Source organism: Rhinolophus ferrumequinum, chromosome X, assembly GCF_004115265.2.
Source record: "Rhinolophus ferrumequinum isolate MPI-CBG mRhiFer1 chromosome X, mRhiFer1_v1.p, whole genome shotgun sequence".
NCBI lineage: Eukaryota > Metazoa > Chordata > Mammalia > Chiroptera > Rhinolophidae > Rhinolophus > Rhinolophus ferrumequinum.
In genome coordinates this window covers 6,899,669-6,920,404 of record NC_046284.1, presented here as the reverse complement: position 1 = coordinate 6,920,404, position 20,736 = coordinate 6,899,669, and the positions used below count along the sequence as shown (strand labels likewise).

Sequence of the window (20,736 nt, the reverse complement as noted above, 5' to 3'; positions counted from 1 at the left end):
TAATGGAGTCTCAGCCCACTCAGCAGCAGCTTGGCTCCCTCTGGGGCCTATCAGCATGAGCCTCGTGGGAAATGGTCCCTGGCTCCCTGCACCCAGAGGGTCCTCCTGAGCACAAGTTATGCGTGCCACCTTGGGGTTCCAGGATGTCCCGACTCTGGCCTCTAGAGGCTTGGGAGGGGGGCAGGACTGCCCCTGGTGACTGTGGGCCTGGTTCTCACCCTCCCCTGCCCAGCCCCCGAGGGTGCGGAGATTGGGGGTGGATGAGGCCCACACAAGGCTGTGGACTTGGGGGCACCAGCTTGGGTTCAGGGGCTGCAGCACGCAGGAGCCTTGAGTGCCCGCTCAGAGATCTCAGCTGAGTTCCAGGCAAGGTCACTTGCTCAAGAAATGACCTCGATGTATGTGTGAGGTGTCTGTCCCTGCTTGGGGATTTGTCCTGGAGGCTGGAGTATAGGGGGCAACATTCCTTTCACGGGGCTGGCTTTGCCCCAGGTTGGGGCTAGAAGGCAGCCCCTGTGCACTGCTGGAGAATCACCTCCTCCTAGAAGCCCTCCCTGTGCCCCCATCCCACACCAGCACCTAGGCCTTCGCTATTTCCTTCTGAGCACTCATCACATTTGGTCACCATCATGCTTCTGCACACATGTCCTTGTTTGGTCCAGCAGCACACGCACTCTCGGGGGTGGGGAACAGTGGAAGTCAAGACTGACTGACTCAGTGCCCAGGGATGGCACAGAGAGGCAGAGGAGAGACCCGAAAAAGCAGTGGGAAGCCAGAAAGCACAGACAGAGGGAGCAATGTGAGGAAGCAGGAGCGACCAGGGAGCTAGCAGACACAGCAGGGCAGGGAGGCCAGGAAGGCCCCAGAAGGAGGCTGGCACAAATCCCCTGAAACTCCAGGCTGGCTGCTCTTTCTAGGCCCCAGAGGCTCTTGGGGCCAGCAGCTGGGTGGGCTGGAGCTCAGGGGGAACTCTCATTGCTGCCCCCTCTGTAAGGGCCCCCTTTGAACCCCTTTGAGCCCCTGGGAGCCCTGCCCACTAGGCCACCTCCCAGGCTTCCAGGCTCTTCCCTCCAGGACCTCCCACCAAAGGTGGGCTTTTGTGCCTAAAGGGGGCCAGCAGCTTGAAGCCTGCCCTCTGTATGCCCTGCTTCTCTCCTGGGTCTCCCCCTCTAGCTTTGAAGCCAGGTCATGAACAGCTGTAAGCCAGCTGTGGAGGGACGGCCAGGCTGCAGCTGACTCTAGGCCCTTCTCCACACACAGGCCTACAGGCTTAGATTGCCCTGCCAGGGATACCCCCACAGCTGCTCACCAGCCCTGCCTCCCCCTGAATCTCAGCTCCCTGCCTTTACCCCCCAACCCCCCACCCCACCCACTACCTTCAAGCACCTGTCCTGCTCTCTGGGGCCCCAGGCTGGGGCAGCAGTGACCCATTGAGGGCTAGGTGAAGGGGGGCTGCCCGGAGCCAGCAGCCAGCCAGCAGTGTGGCCTGGGGGCTTTCCCCGGAAGCCTGAGCCAGCCTCGGGGCTCCTTCTCAGGTCAAGTTTTTGGCTCCATCTGGCAGGAGAAGGGTTTTCTGCAGAGGGGCCTGTGGGACATGCTAGGCTGAGGGGCAGGCCGGTGCCAGCAGGATCACTCAGGTCTCTGCAGCCCTTTGGGGAAAGTGTTCAGGCTGGGACTTTGGGGGCCTGTTCGGTGGTGTTCCAAAAGTGCAGGGCATGCTGGGAGAGGGCCCTTGTCACCCTCGGGCTCCTGCTGAGGGGAGTTGGGTTCTTTCTCCCATAACCCCCACGCCCCCCATGAGTCGGCCATGGCTGTCCCACCACTCATTCTTGTGGACCTCAGACAGCTGTGTATCGGCCTCCTCCTCCTCTGGAGCCTGGGGCCTCAGGAAATGCCTTCTCTTCCTTCCTGCCTTGCCCCCCATGCCTGCCCTCCCCTGCCTCCCGCTGCCTCCTCCCAGCCCTGGGAGGCCAGAGGGCAGGAGGCCGCTGCCTCCTGCTAGCCGGCAAGGACGTGCTGTTCCCAGCGCACTTCAGCTGGGGTCCAGGTTCTTCCTGTGCTGCAGAGATTGCCGAGGCCTGGGGAGAGGAAGAGGGAGGGGCGGGGGAGCAGAGGCCCAGGACTGAGGTGCTGCCTGGCTGGTCTGGGAGTGGCCCCCAAATTAGAGGGCCAGGCCAAGTGACTCAGTGGGCCTTGGGCCGGGCGTGCAGTTATGGCTTATTGCAGACTACAAACCACAGACACAAGAGCCTTCCAGGCACAAGAACCGTATTTACAGAAATATTGCCCCAGACGCATCCCCCGACTACAGGCAAGAGCTCCAAGGTGCGTATGTGCCTCATGCAGGGTGTCATCTCATGGCCACCCCCAAGCTCCTTCCATGAACATGCCAGGCTAACAGCCGAGGATGAGCACCATGCAGAGAAGACAGGCTGGCCCAGCGCTCAGCCTCCTCATCTAATTGCAGTGCCCCTTTCCTTGCTGCTCCCCACACCCTCCACACCTTGCTGTGTGCCCTTTCTTCTACCGCCAATGTCCCTCTTCCCTACTCCTCTGTTCCAAGTCACCTCCTCCAGGAAGCCTTCCTGAGCCTCTGGCACTATGTGGGGCCCTGGAGAGGCAAGAAACAAGAGCGCCCCAGTTCCCTCCCCACAGAGCTCAGAGCCCATCCCCGGGAGCCCTCAGAGTGGGCTTTCCCCAGCAAAGCCCTGACCACTGTATCAGTGCTTTTTTCACCCCCACTGGGAGTCCTGAAGGTCAAGGCCCTGAGTGATGGCTCCTGGGGTCCCAGCCATCAGAGCATTTCAGGGTGCAGTGGAGGGCTGGGTGGGGGCCCAAGGCCAGGTGGGGCTCCTTGGGCAATGGGCATACCTTATGTGTGTTTTGTTTTGTTTTCATTTCTTAAACAGCTTTATTGAGACATGATTCATATACCATACAATTCACCTATTTAAAACATACAACTCAGTGGTTTTTAGTTAGTATATTCACAGAATGTGCAAGATTACCACAGTCCATTTTAGAACATTTTCATCACCTCAAAAAACAAAACAAAAAACAAAAAAAAACCTCCTATCTTTAGCTGTCACCCCTCCACCCCCCATTTCCCTCGCCCTAAGAGACCACTTACCCACTTTCTGTTCCTATGGATGTGGCTGTTCCGGACGTTTCATGAGGAATCATGCAATCGGTGGTCTTTTGTGACAGGCTTCTTTCATGGAACACAATGTTTTCTACATCTGTTGGACCCTCTTTCTCCTCCTACTGGCCGTGACTGGGGATGGTGAGGCTACGTGGGCCTCGTGATATTAGTCTTTCTACGAGCAGAGACGTTGAAATGTCTCCAATAAGCAGGAAAAAAACACAAGCAAACAAGCAGACACACTGACTCCCCTTGTCTGGAAGGGCATGCGTTCTCTCCAGTCTCCTGGTCCCAACCATTTGCAACGTCCTTGCCCACAAAAAACAAGAGTGCCAGAGCTCCCAAACTGGCCCCTGCTTTTCCCATGTCTCCCTTATCCGTGGCCTAGCCTGGAAGCTTCTTGCAGGCAGGCACCACAACTCGGTCAGGCTACCATGTGTTCCCACTCCTGCCTGAGAGCCTTGAACTAATGCTGGTGCACAGGAAGGGGGCCCGGGCCCAGGCAGAACTTTGTAGACCCCACCTGCCTGCCGGCCCTGGGCGGAACACTGAATGACTGAATGACAGTTGGCTGGATAGGCAGGACACTCAGACCTCACCCCTGATCTCCACCCATTGGACCCCCCTCTCCCTGGCCTCCCCTGGGCCTCGGCCTGCTGAGCTTTCCCTCTCTCTATGTAGTTTTCTCTTTTGGTCTTAGTGGAGTTCTGTTCTGTCTTACGTCACCTGCCTTAGTGTCTTCACTCTCAGTCTCCTGTTCTCCCGTGCAGACCTCAGACCTCAGGTTCTTGCTCCCTGTAAACCCTCACCTTTGTCTCCCTGAAGCTCCTCTTGCGGGAAACTCCTTCAATGCAGTGTCAGCTCATGACCAAGGATGGCTCCGTCCTGGCCCCAATGCACAATGGGTACACGGACCAGGGGAGGAGTGGGACCCCACTGGACAGGGAGGCCCTGGGCTATGTAGATGGAGTTGGGCTTGCCTGGGCCCTCAGAAAGTGGCCAAGCTTCCAGTGATCACATGGGTGTCATGAGTGCCGTGGCTGATGACCGTCTCTTCCTGGGATGCCTGGCAGCCCGGCCCAGTTAGTAAGTTGCCAGCACAGAGCTCAGCCCTGAGAAGGGGCCACCCACAGCGCAGTTATAGCATCCTAGGGGACCTGCACAGATTGAGCAAGAGGGATGACTCGCTAGGTTCCTCCTCTCTGAATCAGCTTTCCCATTCAGCTTCTCTGAGCTTCAGGGCAGGCAAGATGGGGAAGTCCACCAGAATCGGGGCTGCCCTCCTGCCATCCCCCAACTGAGTCCCATCCTGAGATCACACAGACAGGACTGGTTCCTTTCTCAGGGGGAAAAAAAAGTCTGGAAGGTGGGGGGGACTTCCAGAATGCCCAGGAGCCTAGATCAAGCCCTTCCAGAAATCCACAACCGTTGCCTTCCTGATCCTAGAGAACTACCTCCTTGTTCAGGCCTAGGTTGCCACAGGTTCTGGGCGGGTTCAGGACAGACTTTCAGGGGCCACTCACTGGACTAGCACCCATAGGCCACCTCCCCTTCCTCTCCCTTCCGTTTCTGCCCTCTTGCCTTCCTCTGACCGGCTCGGTGCCAGAAAGCCCGTTCCTGCCTGTCCCTGAGCCTCAGTGTCCCTATCTGGACAGTGGAAAGTTTGACTGTCTGAGGCTGTGCCTGCGCACAGACGCCAAGGGTCCCTGTGTGAGTGAGAGCGTGTGTCCCTTTGCTATGTGCCCAGCGCAGGGGGAGGGGGTGCTGGGGGCGTGAGGAGGAGCGGTGCAGCTAGCCCAGCCGTCTACAAGAAAATTGCTCCCTTTGAAGCTGCCAGGGGGGCCGGGAAGCCTGCCCCCTCCTTCCCTTCCTCCCTCCCTCCTTCCCTCCCTCTCCGCCCCACCAGCCCCCTCCCTCTTTTCCTCCCTCCCCGCCCCCTCCCCGTCGGACCGCCCGCCCAGCCTTTAGCCTCCCTCCCACCGCCTCTGTCTCCCTCTCTCCACGAACTGCCCAGGAGTGAGCAGCTGCTCTGGACGCCCGACAGACAGACTCACGGACTGCCCGACACCCAAGCCTGCCAAGTAGCCAGCCTGCACCCAGCGCTTCCCCTTCCCAGGTAGGGCCCCCACGCCAACCACTTGCTGTCCCTGCTGTCCCCATGCCGGCCTTGAGTGCCCTCCACATCTCATCCCTGACTTCGTTGCCCCCTCACTGTTCTCAAGATGTCCCCGGTCCTGACCTTGCTGCCCCTGTGCCACCCCTCCATGTCCCTATTCTAGTCCCCACTGCCCCCTTCCCGCCCTCTCCCGCTCCCAGGCTGCCTGCGGATTCCCATGGCACTGCTGCAGGCTCCTGGTCCATGCCCCTTAGTCGCCACCCTGTGGTCCCCTTGGTTCTTGTCCTGTTGCTGCCTCTATTCCCCTCCCTCTTTCAGGCGCCTTCTCGGCCCCCCTCCCTCTCCCCTCTGACCTCGCTCAGCTCAGCCCCATGTCTCCCCTCTCTGCCTCCCCCTTGGGGTTCTTCCCCTTGGCTGCCGCCCCACAACATCACCAAGGCACGGCTGGGAGGCTGGCACCCCAGCTCTGCCAATGGCCCTCTCTCTTCGCTGGAAGGCCCCAGGCGTGCCCTGCACTCCCACCGGCCTCTCTCTGCATTCTGCTTGGGCACCTCCTCACTTGGGGGGGTTTTCGCCTGGCCCAGGTCAGGAGGACCTCTGGGCACCCCGCAGAGCCCAGGCCAGGGAGCAGTCCCCACTTCCCCGGGCCGGTCCTTGGCGGGGGCTCAGAGACTTGGTTTTCTAGGCACACAGCAGGCATCCTGCCCAGATATTCCTCGCTTACCCACAGGCTAATGCCCTGCCTCTACATCCTTCGAGGCGAGGTGTGGGTCCACGGAGCCCTGGCTGCCAGGGCCCTGGGTGGGGCTGCCTGGGTGGCGCAACCCCAGCTCTCCAGAATCCTGTTGGATTGGGACTCAGAATTGGGGGGCGGGAACAGAGAGAAACTCAGGTAACTGTGCCATATCACCCTGGGCAGGCCTGGCTTGGGGCCCCGTAGGGCTTCTGGGGACCGTGCGCAAGTGTGAGGCCACAGGTCCACTTACAAGCTGGGACGCCATCATCCCAGGAGGAATATCTTTAGGGATGGGTGAGCTTCAAGAACTCCCGGACTAGATGCCATGTCCCTCAAAGGCAGCCTGGTCACTGGTGCATGGAGCATCTTTGGAATGGAGAGAGAACCCAGGCCTGAAGCAAAGTGTAGCTGCAAAGTTGCCTCCAGGGCCCTTCGGGAGGGGAAGAGTGGCTCCTGCTGGTTCAACCCCCACCCCAGCCACTGTACAGAAGCGGCAGGAACTGGGGTCAGGACTCAGAGCTTCTGACTAACAAACTCTGGCTATGGACCCCATATCACCCAGGGAACCCTCAAAGTCACTTGAGTGTTGATGATGATAGCCTGTGGTCAACTGCACTGTGTGAAGTTCAGAGTGGGAGGTGGCAGGGCGCCTGGCCCGTCCTGCAAGCTCCCAAGATGGCTGGCATGTGGAGGGGCCTGTCAAGGGACCCAGGAGGCGAGCAAGGCAGAATGGAGCTCTCTGGGTGTGCCCCTGAGTGCTCTGGAAGGTTGGGGGGTGGGAGCACCCCCCTGGCTGCACCATGGGTGGGTTTGGGGGCTGGGCACAGGTTAGCGAGGGCGGCTGAGCGGAGCAGGAGGCCCAGGATCCTCCAGGACAGGGTGGTGGGTGGCATCCGGTGGGGCAGACCTCACTCAGGCCAGGGCGATTGCTCTCGAACAGTCTTCGGAAAGGCTGCTCAGGTTGCAGATGCGGCCAGTCCCATCTGTCCTCAGGGGGCTGCTGCCTCTGTGCCCTCAACCCTCACTGGCCTGCCAGCTCTCTGCCCTGTAGGGCCTGATTGGGATGGAGACGAGCTGGGGATGCTCGGGCCTCCCTCCACGCCAGAAAGGGCGGTTCCTGGGAATCTATACCCAGGTGTGCGGCCTCATTGAGTGAGTGTACGCATGTGCAGGCGAGCGCCTCCTGGTGACAGGTCGCTGCCTGTGCCACACGCACCGTGGGAGAGCTGGTGCTGGCGCAGACACTTTTACGTGGAGCCTGCCCATGACTGGCTACCGTGGGCCAGTGTGAGGAGCCTGTGAGGGCAGGATTGTGTGGGTGCCTCTGAAAGGAAGGCACAGGGCCGCCTCTACACCGCTGGGGCCAGAGAGCAGGAACAGGCTGGGAGCCAGGGAGCAGAGAGAGCTCCTGTAGTGAGCCAGCTATTGAGTGGCTGCCCTGGCGCCCCAGCCCACTGGCCCACCTTCAAGCCCCAAGGACCCAGGTGCCAGCGGGCATTAACCATCCCACTGCTTTTTTGCTTTGCCTGTGCTGGAGCAGGGACTGGGGTTCCCGTTGTGTAGGTGGAGAGTCTGAGGTCCAGACCCTTGGTAAGGGGTCTTGGTGGCAGTTCTGTGTTCACCCATTTTAGGGGCCCAGCAAGTAGGGGTGCCGACCCTCTGGTCGTGGCGCGGGATGACTTCCGAGCATCGGCCTGAATTTCTCCCCGTCCCACTGGCAGCCCCAGGCCATTGGAAGAGGTTGAACAGAGAAGGATAAGAGGAAAGGGGGTGTTGTAAGACAAGAAAGTTTCCTTTCTTCAGCAACATTCTGCAGTCACTCAAACAAGACCACAGAGTGTTCCATCCCGCACCATCGGCAAGTCCCCAGAGGAGGAAGTTGTCGTGAGCCCATAAGTGAGGGTCTGCATGCTGAGCCTTCCAAGGGACCTTCCCTTTCCTCCCACCGCCACCCGGCCTCTGAAGTCCTACCTGTTGGGCCAGTGGGCACACGTCCTGCGGGTGGATGTCTGGGGCTCCTCAGCGTCCTTGCTCATCAGCCAATATCCCTGATTATTAAAGAGGTCTTTCCAGGCCCATGAGACTTCCTTTCTCCTCCTATCGGGTACCCCAGAGTAGGAGGGCTTGGTCCCTGCCTCGAGCTACCCCACCCCACACCTGACACACCAGCCCAAGGGCTTTCTTCAAACTGAGGCATGGGGAGGGTGACAGTGGCTTTCTGGGGGACCCTCCTGTGAGCTGGGTGGTGGGGATTCAGCACAGGCTCCCTCTGAAGACAGGCAGACCCAGGCCCTGCCCGCTCTGCTCCCTCCCCTCCGTCCTGTCCTCTTCTGCTCACGTACAGGGCCACCCACGGAACCCTTTCTGTAAATCTCATCTTCGAGCGAGCCAATGGGGAATGAGCAGAGGGAGGTGTGCCGGGGGGGGGGGGGGGGGGGGGGAGGATGTCTGCTCAGTCCTGCCCCAGGCCTAAGGTCCGCTGGGGGAACTGGCTAGCCCCACGGCCAGGCCCTTCTCCTCTCTTCCAGACCAGCTTCCCAGATCTCCGTGGGGCTGTGGTCCATCTCTCCACCTTCCAAATGGGAAGTCCTGGGGTGAAACCCCTTCACCCACCTGGAGCCCACAGCCTGAGGATCCCGAGGTCCCCTCCCACACATACCACTGGGACTCCAGGCTCTTGGGAGCCACCCCCGCCCTAGCCGCTTTAGCCTCTCCCTCCACCCTCTGTGCTTTAGGTCGGGGTAGCTCCTGGGGTGGTGTGGAGGGTGCCTTCTTGCGCAGAGCCCCCCAGCCTCAGCTCCCATCACAGCCCCCAGCCCACAGAGCAGCACCAGCCGTCACTGACATTCCTGAGCCCAGGGAAGGTGCTGGGACTCACATGACTCACGTCTCCCCCCTCCCTGTGGTGACGAATCTCTCCAGTTTAGGGCATGGTGGGCTAGGAGAGGTCCCAGACTCTGTGATTCTCAACTCACCCTTGCTTCTCTCCTCTGGCGGGTAGGAGGGCCAGCGGGGACACAGCAATCAGAAAGCCGAGGGCCTGCGGTGGCATTGGAGATTGGGGGAATAGGAGCTGGACTCGAAGGAGAGGGGCAGAGGGCAGAGAGAGGCTGGCTCTGGCAGCCTTGTCCCCGGAGACAGGGGAGACAAGGGCAGTCTAGGAGGCCAAGGCAGTGGGACTTTGATCCTCTCCGCAGTCAGGAGTCCCAGCGGGGCCTTCATCATGGTCTGCTGGGTCTTAGAGACCGCCCAGCTGCAAAGAGGCCTGCAGTGCAGGAGTCCTGGGAGGGGCTGAAGGTGAACAGGTCCCAGAGCCTCGGGCTGGCTGTAGAGGCCTGGGTCCCACCCCAGCCAGAGCCCCTGGCAGAGAGCTGGGACCCCAGGCAGGGAAGGGACTGTAGGAAATCCTGGTCCCAGGAAAGGAAGGGACTACGGGCCTCCCTTTGGGGTGCCTGGCAGCTCGTTCTCCTGCCCTGGGAGCCAGGCCAAACTCCCTTGCCTTGCGCTGGCTCAGTGAGAGAACTAGGCAGGCAGGGCTCTGGGAGCCAGGCTGAGAACATCGTCCTGGGGGGTCTGGCGCCTGCTGGGACCTAAAATGCTCAGGGGAACCTCTCTGGCTTGCCAGAGTGATGGCTTTTCCAGGCAACTTCCTTGCAGAGGCAGAGCTGGACTAGTGGGTGTGCTGGGGCCAAAATACTGCCATCAGATCCATCAACAAAGGGGATGGGCCCCTCCTTCAGTGGGGAGCTATTGATAGTTGCAGCCAGAGAGAGGTGCCATGTTTCCAAAGGATTCATGATGCAAGCAAAGGGACACAGGACCTACAGTGCAAGGCCCTGCTTTCCAACAACCTCACTTCCCAGCCGGGATGAGAGAGCTGCCAGAGTCTTCTCCAGGGACCCGGGGGCTGGTCCGGCCCCTGCAAAGCCCAGGGAGCGTGGGATCTGTGGCTTTGGAGCCTGCAGCAAAGTCTGTGATTGTTGGCAGAGGGTGGGGCCATACACATGGGCAAGTAGACAGACAGACAGAGAGGGTCCCAGATCTACCATTTCCTCGTTGTGCAGCCTTGGGCAAGGGTTTTGGGCAAACTCTGAGCCTCCGTTTACCCATTCGTCAAGCGGTAAAAAATGGTGCTTTCTTCTTATGGTCATTGGGAAATCACTTGATTCTCCTGCTCCAACGCAGGAGATGCCAGCAACCTCCCTCTTCTTCAAAGATTCTGGAACGAGGTGAGGAGCAGCTCAGGACTTCTAGAGTGAGTGGAAGGAAAAGGAAGGGCACACAGCTCAGGTGTGGAAGGACCAGGAAACTTAGGACCCCATCTGACTTGGGTCACCTGCGGCCTGACTCTTGGCATGGCAAAAGGCCAGCCGTTTGACCCTCCTGCTCTCCAGAGGTTTCCTGACAGGGTGGGAGCAGGCATGGATGGCTCTTCTCAACATTGTGGGGAGGGAGGTCTGGCCCTGAAGACCCAGCTCTGTCCAGTCACCGAGGCCACAGCAGGGAAGAGCTGCCCTGGCAAGCCACGCTTGGGCATCTCCTTCCCTTGTAGCCTGGAGGGCATGCTGAGGAAATGGTGGTGGGTTCGGGGCGGTTGGGGTGCAGACGCAGACAGGGTGGGGCTCAGGGTGCAGCCCCTCCCCACTCCAGCCACCAGCCTCTCAAGCAGTCACCCCCACATGCACACACACACGTGGGCTTCAGCAGATCCATGCACGGCACACGTCCCCGCTTTCTGGGTGATACCCAAGTGCAGATTACAGCTGACGAGGGGCTGGTGGGCTGGGGCCTGGGAAAGCGATAGGGGGCAGCCGGGTATCAGCCTGGGCAGCACCCTTGCCTCTGGCCCGCTGGTTGAAGCTGGGCCCAGAGACTTTGGTGAACAAAGTGGGGTGGGGGGAGGTAGGGCACCCTGAATTGCTTGTTTCAGTTTCACCCCTCCCCACCTGCACAGTCCCAGGGATCTGGCAGGGCTGAGTGGAAGGTGGCACGCGTGTCAGAGTTCAGGTCGGGTGGCTCAGTGGGGCCAGACACCTAGGACTGAGGACATGGGACAGGGCCTGGCGTCTACGACTTGGCAGCTGTGGGCCACACATCTGCCGGCGAGCTCCCAGGGCATGCCAGACCTCAAGTCCTGCTCCCGCCGCCCTTGGCCTGGTCTGAATGCCTGGCACGACCCATCCATGTTCTCAGAGGCTGCCAATGCATCTTGTTTGGCTGCGACCTGGAGCACTCCTGCTCAGAGGCCTGTGCTGACTTTCAGAGGGCCAGACAAAGCAGGGCCCTATTGGGTAGGAGGCACAGGCTCCAGGAAACCCAGCCTCTTCCCTCGTTCACACCTGTGGGCGCCAGGCCTGAAGCCTCACTGCCATTACAACGTTTTTCCTTTGCTCTGAGGAGGTGGGGTCCAGCGAGCTCAGAGCACACTTTGATGGAGCTCCAGGCCCTCGCTGAAGTCCTTGGGGACATTACCTGGGAGGCCAATAAAGGGAAACTGAGGCTCAGAGGCCCTGGGTAGTGGAGGGAGGTGGGATCGGGGGGACTTGTCGTGGATCTCACAGTAGCCGTCCATGGGGACCTCCCACTTTCTGGGCTGCAGCCCTCCTGCCTCCTGCCTTGGTGCGCGTGTGCACACGACAAAGGGGAGGGGGCAGTGTGAGGTGGTAGGAAGGTAGGGCCAAGCTTAAAGTGGGGCGGCTGGGCCTGTCTGCAGCCCTACAGCCCCCCACCCTGACCACTACCAGCCTTGAGTTCTGCCCCCAGGCTCTCTGCACTGCCCATGCTGAGCCAGCCACCCAGAAACCCCCATCACCCCCACGCAGTAATGAGGGGTGCCCCTGAGGCCTGAACACTCAGGGCCTAGAGTTGCCTGAGCTGGACTCCAAGTCGCAGGCTGAGTGACCTGGGGAAAGTCTGTTCCTCTCTCTAGGCCTCAGTTTTCTCTTCCATAAAATGGAGATTCTAATTGTGCTAGGTGCCGGAGAGCCTTCCTTCTGGGCATCCCTTTGAGGGCCCTTCCTGGCTCCTTCGGGCTCTGTGGGGGTCTCTTGCCGCCTCCTGCAGGCTCTGTGTCCGGCCGGCCCCCTCCCTTCTACATAGTTCTGGCTGAGTCTTGTGCCAGTTCCTCGAGGGGAAATGAGGGCTGTACCGGGAAGCCCGCCCGGCCCCCACCCCGACAGCCTGCCCACTGCCTGGACCCAGCCAGGGAGAACCAGCCAAACCTTGTCCTCTGCCTCTGTCACGGGGCCCTGGTGTAGGGCCTCCAAGCCCTCAGCTTCCCTTCCCTTCAGAGTGAGCCTGCGCTGGAGCCAAGCTGGCCTCCAGAGGCAGCGACATCGGGCACGGCTGCTTTGCGCTGGTTCAACTCCTCTAGAGCCCCGGTCCTCCCAGGGCAGGTCCCGTGAGACCACTTGTTTGGCCTTCCTAGCGCCTCTCCATCCTCTCCCCTGGTAGAGGGGCCAAACACCAGGGCAGAGGTTCCCTGTGGAGACCCCCAGCCCTTTCCAGCCCCAGCAGGCTGGACAGCGCCTGTCTGTACCTGCCTCTCCCCACAGTCTCCCCTGGGTCTGGCTAGACCACTCCACCCCACCCCCACCTGTCCAGGTGGACCGTGGATCCCAGAGCTTTCCAAGGCTCCCGCTGCTGGGCATTCTAGCCCTGACTCATCCCCCCTGTGAGGTAGCAGCTTTGGCAGGGGTGCCAGACAACGGGGGAGCAGTCTCCTCCCTCTCTCCCATTCCATCTTGCTCTCCTGCCTTCATCCTCCCCTTCCTGTTCTCTTCCACTGATCGTCCTCCTCCCAGCCCTGGGCATCCAGTAGCACCTGGGCAAGGGCCCCTTGAGGTGGCAACAAGCACGAGAGGCCTAAGCCCGCCCTGCTCTGCCCTGGGAGTTGAAAACTCAGGGGAAGAAGGAGGGACACGCTGTCCAGGTAGGCAAGCCTGGGGCCTTCTCCTTACTCTGTGGCAAGGCCTTCTCGGGGTTCCCTGGATCCTGCCTGGCCAGCCTGGGGCTGGTGGGACCTGGGATGTGATCAAAGGAGCCAGGGAGGCTGGGTGCTCCCCCAGCGTGGGGGACCCTCCCTTTGCTGTGTGACCTGGGGTAGGCAGGGAGCTTCTCTGAACCTGTCACTGGGGGCCATGCACTCAGGAGGGCTGGCGGGACCTGCTGGGGCCGTTCCGGGGCTGACTGTACAGCATAGTCTACTGAACCATGTCCTGGGCCCTCGGAGCCGCCTGCCCTGGCTGCCAGAAGGGTTCCTCCATTCCCTCCCGCCTCCGTGTCCTCAGGGATGGTAAGAGCCTGAGCAGGGGGGCAGGCCATGTGACCTGCTCAGGGGGGTCAGGAGGAGTGCAGGAGGGGGCGGGATGGATGGGAATCTGAGAGGCAGAGCAGTGAGCTCAGGCCTGGAGGTGGCCCTAAGCCCCAGTAGCCAGCCCAGCCCCACACTGACTGGGCCTGCCCCGGAAAGCAGCAGGGCCACGCTGCTCCGAAGGTGCTGGTCTAGACTGGGCAGAGCCCTCCACCCCCAGGGCCTCTGACGCCCTAAACAACCGCTCCCCTGGCCAAGATGGGACCCAAGTGAGGGCCTTCCTGGGGTGGGGCCAATTCAGGTCTGCAGGAGGCCCTGGTGACCAATTGGCTGGGCTCCCTGCCCACAGATGCACCCAGAGAAGCCCCAGCCAACCCCCCAGCCTGGGAGGCAAGCAAAGCAGGTACTCATACTCCTGTTTAACAGATAGGGGAAATGATGCTGGGACTTTCTCAGGAAATCCTTGTGGGGGGGGGTGGAAGAGGCAGGGGCTCCAGCTTTTTCCTGTACAGAGCCTTCTGGCAGAGGAGCCTCTGGCTGGGGGACGGCCTCTGCTGGAGGAGGAAGGAGGAAGGCAAATGTGGGTGCCAAGGGCAGGCACGGGCAGGGAAACTCCCCCTCACCCCCACCTCGCTGCCCGGCCTGGGGGGCCTCCCGACAAGTCTGACCCTGCCTGCCACCCTGGCAACAGTCTGCTCCCCTGGGGGGCCTCTCCCGGGAGCTGGGCCATGGGCAGAAGGAAGGGAAGGGTGGGGGCAGATGTGGGAGCCCCGGGGTTCTGTGGGCTAAGCCAGGAGAAGGCTTGTGGGCCAGGGTAAGAAGTCAAAGCCCTGGGCAGCCGTGGGGTAGTAGGTGGGGGCCATGTCCCCTCCACCTTGGCAATTTCGCTCATGCCCTGGGAGGACGCCCCTTGCTTGGTGTCTTGGCCTCTTGACTTTCTTAGAAAAATGTAGGTGCTTTGCAAGGTGGGGGGCTCAGGCAGAAAAGGAAGCGACTCATAATCCCCTAACTCAACTCTGGCTGTAGCCACATTACCCTGAGCATGTGGGATTGGCCTGGGCCACAGGAGATGCTTCAAAGCGTGGGGGTAGGCAGACGGGTTTCTCTCTCCTCCTGCTCCACTCGCCTCACTGATCCCCCAGGCAGCTGCCAGTTGACTCAATGGTGTGTGTGTGTGTGTGTGTGTGTCAGGGGGGTGGGGTGGCTGCAGACTCTCTAATTGGGGAGACACTGCATTGCCCACTGAAACCAAGTCCTACCTGGGAGCAGAGGGGAGCAGAAAGAGGTGCCCTCATCTTTCCAGATGCTACCCATGGCCCATCCCTCTGCTGCTCGGGGGCCCAGGGTCTGACTATTGCAAGTGATGGATGGGGGCATGGTACCAACACACGCAGAACCCCAGGCCCTGGTATTGGGAGGGTGGCCAGGAAAGGGCCCAGAGGATGGGTGTGGGTACAGTCTGGGCCCTTCTGACGGCCCCTCCTCGCCCTGGCCTCCTAGGCATGCCCACCATGTGGCCCCTCTGGCTCCTCACATCCCTGCTGGCCCTGAGCCAGGCCCTGCCCTTTGAACAGAAGGGCTTCTGGGACTTCACCCTGGATGATGGGCTGCCCATGCTGAACGACGAGGAGGCTTCGGGTGCTGACACCTCAGGCGTCCCAGACCTGGACTCCCTCACGCCCACCTTCAGCGCCATGTGTCCTTTCGGCTGCCACTGCCACCTGCGAGTTGTTCAGTGCTCTGACCTGGGTCAGTCCTGGGGCTGGGTCGGGAGGGGTGCGTGGCGGCACAGGCCCAGCCTGAGTACTCCTGAGAAGGGGACACGTGTCTGTCCTGTGGTATGCGTGTGGATGGATGGGAACAGAGATAGGTGACCCCGAGCAGGATTGGGGATGCGAGTGAGTGAGGAGTGAAAAGAGGCTCCGTCTGCCAGCTCTGGAGCTTCTGCCTGTTTGTGGCGGAGTCCCTAGGTGTGTGTCTGTGTGTGTGCGTGTCCCCATGCTCTGAGCCACTCTGGGGCCATGGCCGGGGCTCATACTAGTGACTGTGGTGCCCGCCCCCAGGTCTGAAGGCTGTGCCCAAGGAGATCTCGCCTGACACCACACTGCTGGATCTGCAGAACAACGACATCACTGAGCTCCGGAAGGACGATTTCAAAGGCCTCCAGCACCTCTACGTAAGCCTGCCCGGGGCACTTTCCAGGGGCTGCGAGGAGGTGGGCAATCTGCAGCTGCGGGGTTGCGTCTAGATGGGTGTGTGCATATACCTGTGGAGTGCAAGAGGGGACCAGGGACCCATGGAGTCCTGAGAGAAGTCTGGAGGCGGGCCTGGTGGGAGTGCCTGGGGTCAGCGTCACTGGTGTGTCACACTTATGGGTGTCAGCAACCATAAGGGCAGCACAGGATCATTCATCCCAACTCTCTTCTCGGCTCAAAACTTGTTCATCGTATTGGTTCCTCCCAGGAACACAGGAAAAACAGATTTAATTGTAGCCAGGGTGCAAGTGGGGAAACTGAGGCTTGGAGAAGTAGTGGCATTGCCGGGCCTAAGTGCTGACTCCCTGCTCTGCACTCCGCCCGTGAGCACAGATGGATATCCTGGAGACTGGGACTCAGACATCTGTGAGGTCCCAATAATCGCCAGCTCAGGTGGCAGGGGAGGGAGGGAGAGGAGAGGCCAGGGTGCGCTGGAGAGTTGGTGCCTTCACCTCCGACGCCCACCCCTCCTCAGGCCCTCGTCCTGGTGAACAACAAGATCTCCAAGATTCATGAGAAGGCCTTCAGTCCCCTGAGGAAGCTGCAGAAGCTCTACATTTCCAAGAACCACCTGGTGGAGATCCCTCCCAACCTGCCCAGCTCCCTGGTGGAGCTCCGCATCCATGACAACCGAATCCGCAAGGTGCCGAAGGGCGTGTTCAATGGGCTGCGCAACATGAACTGCATTGGTGAGTGTGGCACTGGCCCAGGACAGTCCTCACCCCGGCGGTTGGCAGGAAGGGTCAAGGAGAGGGGCCTCTTCCAGCCAGAAAGGGTCTCACAGAACATTCTGGAGGCTCGTCTAGGGGCATGCTCCAGAGCTGCCAAAGCAAGGTGAAGAGAAAGCAGGGGACTGTAGAGAGAGGGAAGGGAAAGGGCCAGTGTCACCAGCCAGCTGACCGAGGCCTGCCAGGGGCCCTCCCTTTCCTCCTGCTCCCCCTGGACCCTGAGGCCAATGGCAGATCCAGTGCCCTTGGGGGCTAGTGATCTTGAACAGCTAGGAATGTGCAACTTTCCTGGTAAATTAGTGGAACTGCTTTCAGGGGTGGGGGGTGATAGGGGCGTGGGTTATTAGCAGGGCCCATCAGGCCAGCCCAAGCCAGGAAGCTGACAGGCCCCAAGGTGTGCGGGCAGTTGCTCAGTACTGGTTCCAGAACTGAGGGGGCCTCTCTCCTAGAGATGGGCGGGAATCCTCTGGAGAACAGTGGCTTTGAACCTGGAGCCTTCGATGGCCTGAAGCTCAACTACCTGCGTATCTCCGAGGCCAAGCTCACCGGCATCCCCAAAGGTAGGAAGGCAGCCCTTCCTTCCAATGCTGGGCAGAGCCCCGGGTCCTGGAGCCTTCTAGAGCCACCCAGTGTCCTCAGGGAGGGCTTTGGCTGCCCTCCGCCATACACACAGCACCAGCGCACACCCGCCTGCAGTCATCTCAGAGCATCCATTTTTCCCCGGCAGACCTCCCCGAGACCCTGAACGAACTCCACCTAGACCACAACAAAATCCAGGCAATCGAGCTGGAGGATCTGCTCCGCTATTCCAAGCTGTACAGGTGGGCTGGGGGGTGCCGAGGGGGCGGCCCTGCCCCATACTCTTCTTCTCCTCTGGCCTCTCAATACATCTCATCTACCCCTTCACAGGCTGGGCCTGGGCCACAACCAGATCCGTATGATTGAGAATGGGAGCCTGAGTTTTCTGCCCACCCTGAGGGAGCTGCACTTGGATAATAACAAGCTGTCCAGGGTGCCCACTGGCCTTCCGGATCTCAAGCTCCTCCAGGTGAGAGCTGGAGTGGGAGGGGCAACCCCCAGTGCCAAGTTCTCTAAGACTGGGGGAAGGGAGCAGCCCATGCCCCCAGGGTGGTTCTTCGGCCCCCTGCCCCTCCTCTCACAGGCCCAGCACGTGTGGGGCCCAGGCACTGAGCAGAACGGGACCTCGCTATGCAAGTGGCCAGCTGCATGGTCTGGCCACTTACTCCTGCTCTCTCCACCTCTCCTCCGCATCTGGAAAGGAGCAGTCACAGGGACCCCTCCCTCAGCGCCAACGGTCTGTGCTGAGGAAGAGGAGGAGAGCGGGACAGCAACGGGGAGGGCGCCGATGGCGTTTGTGAGGGATGAGCAGGAGGTGGCCTAGTAGATATTGGAGCCGGTCCCCCAAGTGGGTGGGACACCAGAAAGGTGTGGCAGGGCCTGGGAGGTCAGAGAACAGTGAGAGCATGGGGGTGCAGATAGGTGCCAAGACTGGGACAGCCCAGGACAGGAAGGGGGCTGACAGAGGGTAGTGCTTGGCCTTGCCTCAGGTTCTCTCAGGGGCTTCACTCATCCCTGGCTTGGTTTCCAGTCACACGGGTGAACTTGGCCTTGCCCAGCCCTGTTCTGGCCCTCGGTCTCTTCCTAAGCCCCATTCACTCAGGCCGGGAGACCTGCCATTCCTTGAGGCTGTCCAACCAGAGCCGAGTCCAGCTGAACCCTGGGTCGGGGGCAGCTCTGCTGCAACAGCAGCAGCAGCCGCAGTGCCGGGCTGAGAGCGCCCTCTAGCGGCCGGTTGCTCTCCACCTCCAGAGGGCGCTGCTGCAGACGGAACACCTCCTACCATCACTGGGCTCCTTACCCGACCTCCTGTCCCCTCTGCCCCTCCCCTAGACAAGGGCTACAGGGAGTTGAAGGAGGCTGGTAGAGGGCTAGTGGCCCTGAGAACCAGGAGGAAAAGGAGGTCACTCTGCAGGCTCTTTCTCCTCTCGTCACCCCTGGTCCCTAGAGTGAGAAGCTGCTCCCCTGGGTGCAGGCTGGGAGCCCAGAGAACCCAAATGGAAGGCCAGGGGCCCTCTGTGAGCCCAAGGTGTCTGTCATCTTTCCTGCATGGACACCCCCACCCGATCCCTTGCCCCCCATGTTCCCCTCACCTCCCACCCAACACCCAACACCCACCACACACCCCACCTGAGCCTCTCATCGTGGCCCCTGGTCACACACCCACCTGAACACAATACTTAAGCCTCGGTGTGGTCCTTCCTACGGTGGGAGAACCACATCCAGGCCCGCAAAGGGCTGTGCAGATGCAATGCAACAAAATGATGGCCGCGTGGTGGCCCAGCCAGACTCGGGGGAGGTGGTTGGGGTGCTTGGGCCACTGGCACTGAGACTAGGCTGCACCCCTCTGCCCCAGGTGGTCTACCTGCATACCAACAACATCACCAAAGTGGGCGTCAACGATTTCTGCCCTGTGGGCTTTGGGGTGAAGCGGGCCTATTACAACGGCATCAGCCTCTTCAACAACCCAGTGCCCTACTGGGAGGTGCAGCCAGCCACCTTCCGCTGCGTCACCGACCGCCTGGCCATCCAATTTGGCAACTACAAAAAGTAGAGGCAGCAGCGGCCTTGCGGTGGCCTGGGCGGGGTCTCTGGGGAGCACAGCGGATGTCCTGAAGGGGGAGGCAGAGCAAGGGAGCAAGGCCAGTGCCCAGCTTTATCCACCCCTGATCCCCAACCCCCACTCGCCACCCCCTGACACCCTCACCCTGGCTCCCAAGTGTGCAGGTGGGGCACAAGGCCCAGACCCCATTCCATGTTCCCCTCGGCTTCAGAGCTGCCCCTGCCCCGCTCCCTCCATAGCCACTCAGAGGTGCCCCACCAAGTTTTCTTCCATTTCACCCTGAAACCAAATTGTCTGAGGCTTCAATTCAGGGAAACTGGTCCCTGGGTCTGTGGGGCAGGAGGGGACGAGCACGGCTGGAGACAGCAGACCCCAGGGAACCCACCACGCCTGCCTGGTGCACATACCCCCTCCTCATGAACTTCCAGCTCTCCTTGGCCCAGGCTGTTACTCTTGGGGCCTCCGATAGCCCCCCACCTTTATGCAAGTTCATAGTCCATCTGTCCAAGCCTCCTTGCTCTACTGACCCCTGGACCGGTCCTCTCCCTCTCTCTGTCTCTCTCTTCCTCCCTCTCCTCTTTCACATCCTTGGACTGGGTTTGGTCTCTGTCACATTAGGCCTCTGCTTAGCTCCTACCCAGGCAAGCTGGGAGTGGGGGGCAGCTGCCTCCCACCTGCCCTGCCCTGGCCTTGCCCCCAAGCCTAGATGGTCCTGGAGGCCGTGGAGATGCTGCACCCCGCACGTGCTCCAGTCAAGAGAGGAAGCACTGGGCTCAGTCAGACCAGGGGAGTCTGGCCTCCCCTGGGAGGGGCCCAGCATCCCACTGGAGTCCCAAGCACGCTTTTCATTGGCCCCCTTCCCACATGATGGGTAGGTCTCCCATGTCCTTGCTTCCGGCCCTTGGCGTGGGGTTTTGAGAAATCACACCCAGCTTGACGAGGGGCTGCTTCTGAGGTTGATTGTTGTCTTTCAATTAAAGAAACACTGTGCAATATGTCTCTACGTGTCTCTACTCTCGGGGTGGCACTGGCGACCAAACAGAAAGGGGAGCCATGAGCGGCTGCCTCTGGCCAGCTCCCAGGCTCTGCCTCTCTGTGACCCCTCCAAGCCTGAGACTTCATCCTTGCTGCTTTCCCTCCCTCAGGCGAAGGTCCTCGGCACCCCCAAGTCTGGGGCTGGACATGGAGGCCCAGGTGACCAGGCAGAAGGCCCTGGCCTGGCCCCTTCCCCTCCTTTTTAGGCACTTCTGTTGCCCCAGTTGTCCTAAGACCGGGCTCCTGATGCAGGCCCAACGAGGTAGCATCTGCCCTCCCAGAGTGAAGCGTTTGCTGAGCACCTGCAGGCTGCAGAGCACCGAGCTCTGCAGGGGAGCTGGGAAATCCGAGGAGGCCCTGAATGCCCCTCCTGATAGATCCCTGTGTCAGCACCAGGGGGTGCACTCCCAGGCAGGGCAGCCTGCTGTGTGTCCCCTGTGCTGGCCTGGCCTGGATCCCCCGCACAGCCTCCACCCCGTAGGGTACACGGTGGGCCAGCAGAGCCAAGCCAGATTCTGAGAGAGGATCCAGAGCTGCACACCGGACAGCTTGCTCACCGGGGACATAGGTCTGCCCCAGAACGGGCAGCGAGGGGGACAGTCCCCAGAGCAATGACCCCTTGGATGGCGTGCCAAGGGGGCTGAGATGGCGGTGGGATGTAGTCTGACTGTTCCTCCTTCGTCCCACACGAGAACCTTCTGCCTCAGGCGGTAGGAGCCAGAACTCCCCTGGGCAGCCACAGGCCACCCACGAAAATAGAGCAGGAAAGAA

The 20,736-nt window shown here is 60.8% G+C and overlaps 1 protein-coding gene across 1 annotated transcript; it reads left to right on the top strand.

Moving 5' to 3' along the window:
* The first annotated feature begins 5,102 nt into the window (after positions 1–5,102).
* Positions 5,103–19,929, top strand: BGN (biglycan). The gene is made up of 8 exons (XM_033114034.1): positions 5,103–5,258; positions 14,807–15,055; positions 15,370–15,482; positions 16,037–16,250; positions 16,739–16,849; positions 17,017–17,110; positions 17,199–17,337; positions 18,724–19,929. Exons 2-8 carry the CDS (start codon positions 14,809–14,811, stop codon positions 18,919–18,921), a joined length of 1,116 nt encoding a protein of 371 aa, XP_032969925.1. The 5' UTR covers positions 5,103–5,258; positions 14,807–14,808; the 3' UTR covers positions 18,922–19,929.
* The last annotated feature ends 807 nt before the right edge of the window (positions 19,930–20,736 follow it).

Excerpts from the sequence above, each read along its gene's own strand:
- BGN (XM_033114034.1), top strand. The coding sequence starts at position 14,809 with ATGCCCACCATGTGGCCCCTCTGGCTCCTCACATCCCTGCTGGCCCTG. Across the intron at positions 15,056-15,369 it reads TGTTCAGTGCTCTGACCTGG|GTCTGAAGGCTGTGCCCAAG; the intron begins GTCAGTCCTGGG and ends GCCCGCCCCCAG. Across the intron at positions 17,111-17,198 it reads CGCTATTCCAAGCTGTACAG|GCTGGGCCTGGGCCACAACC; the intron begins GTGGGCTGGGGG and ends ACCCCTTCACAG.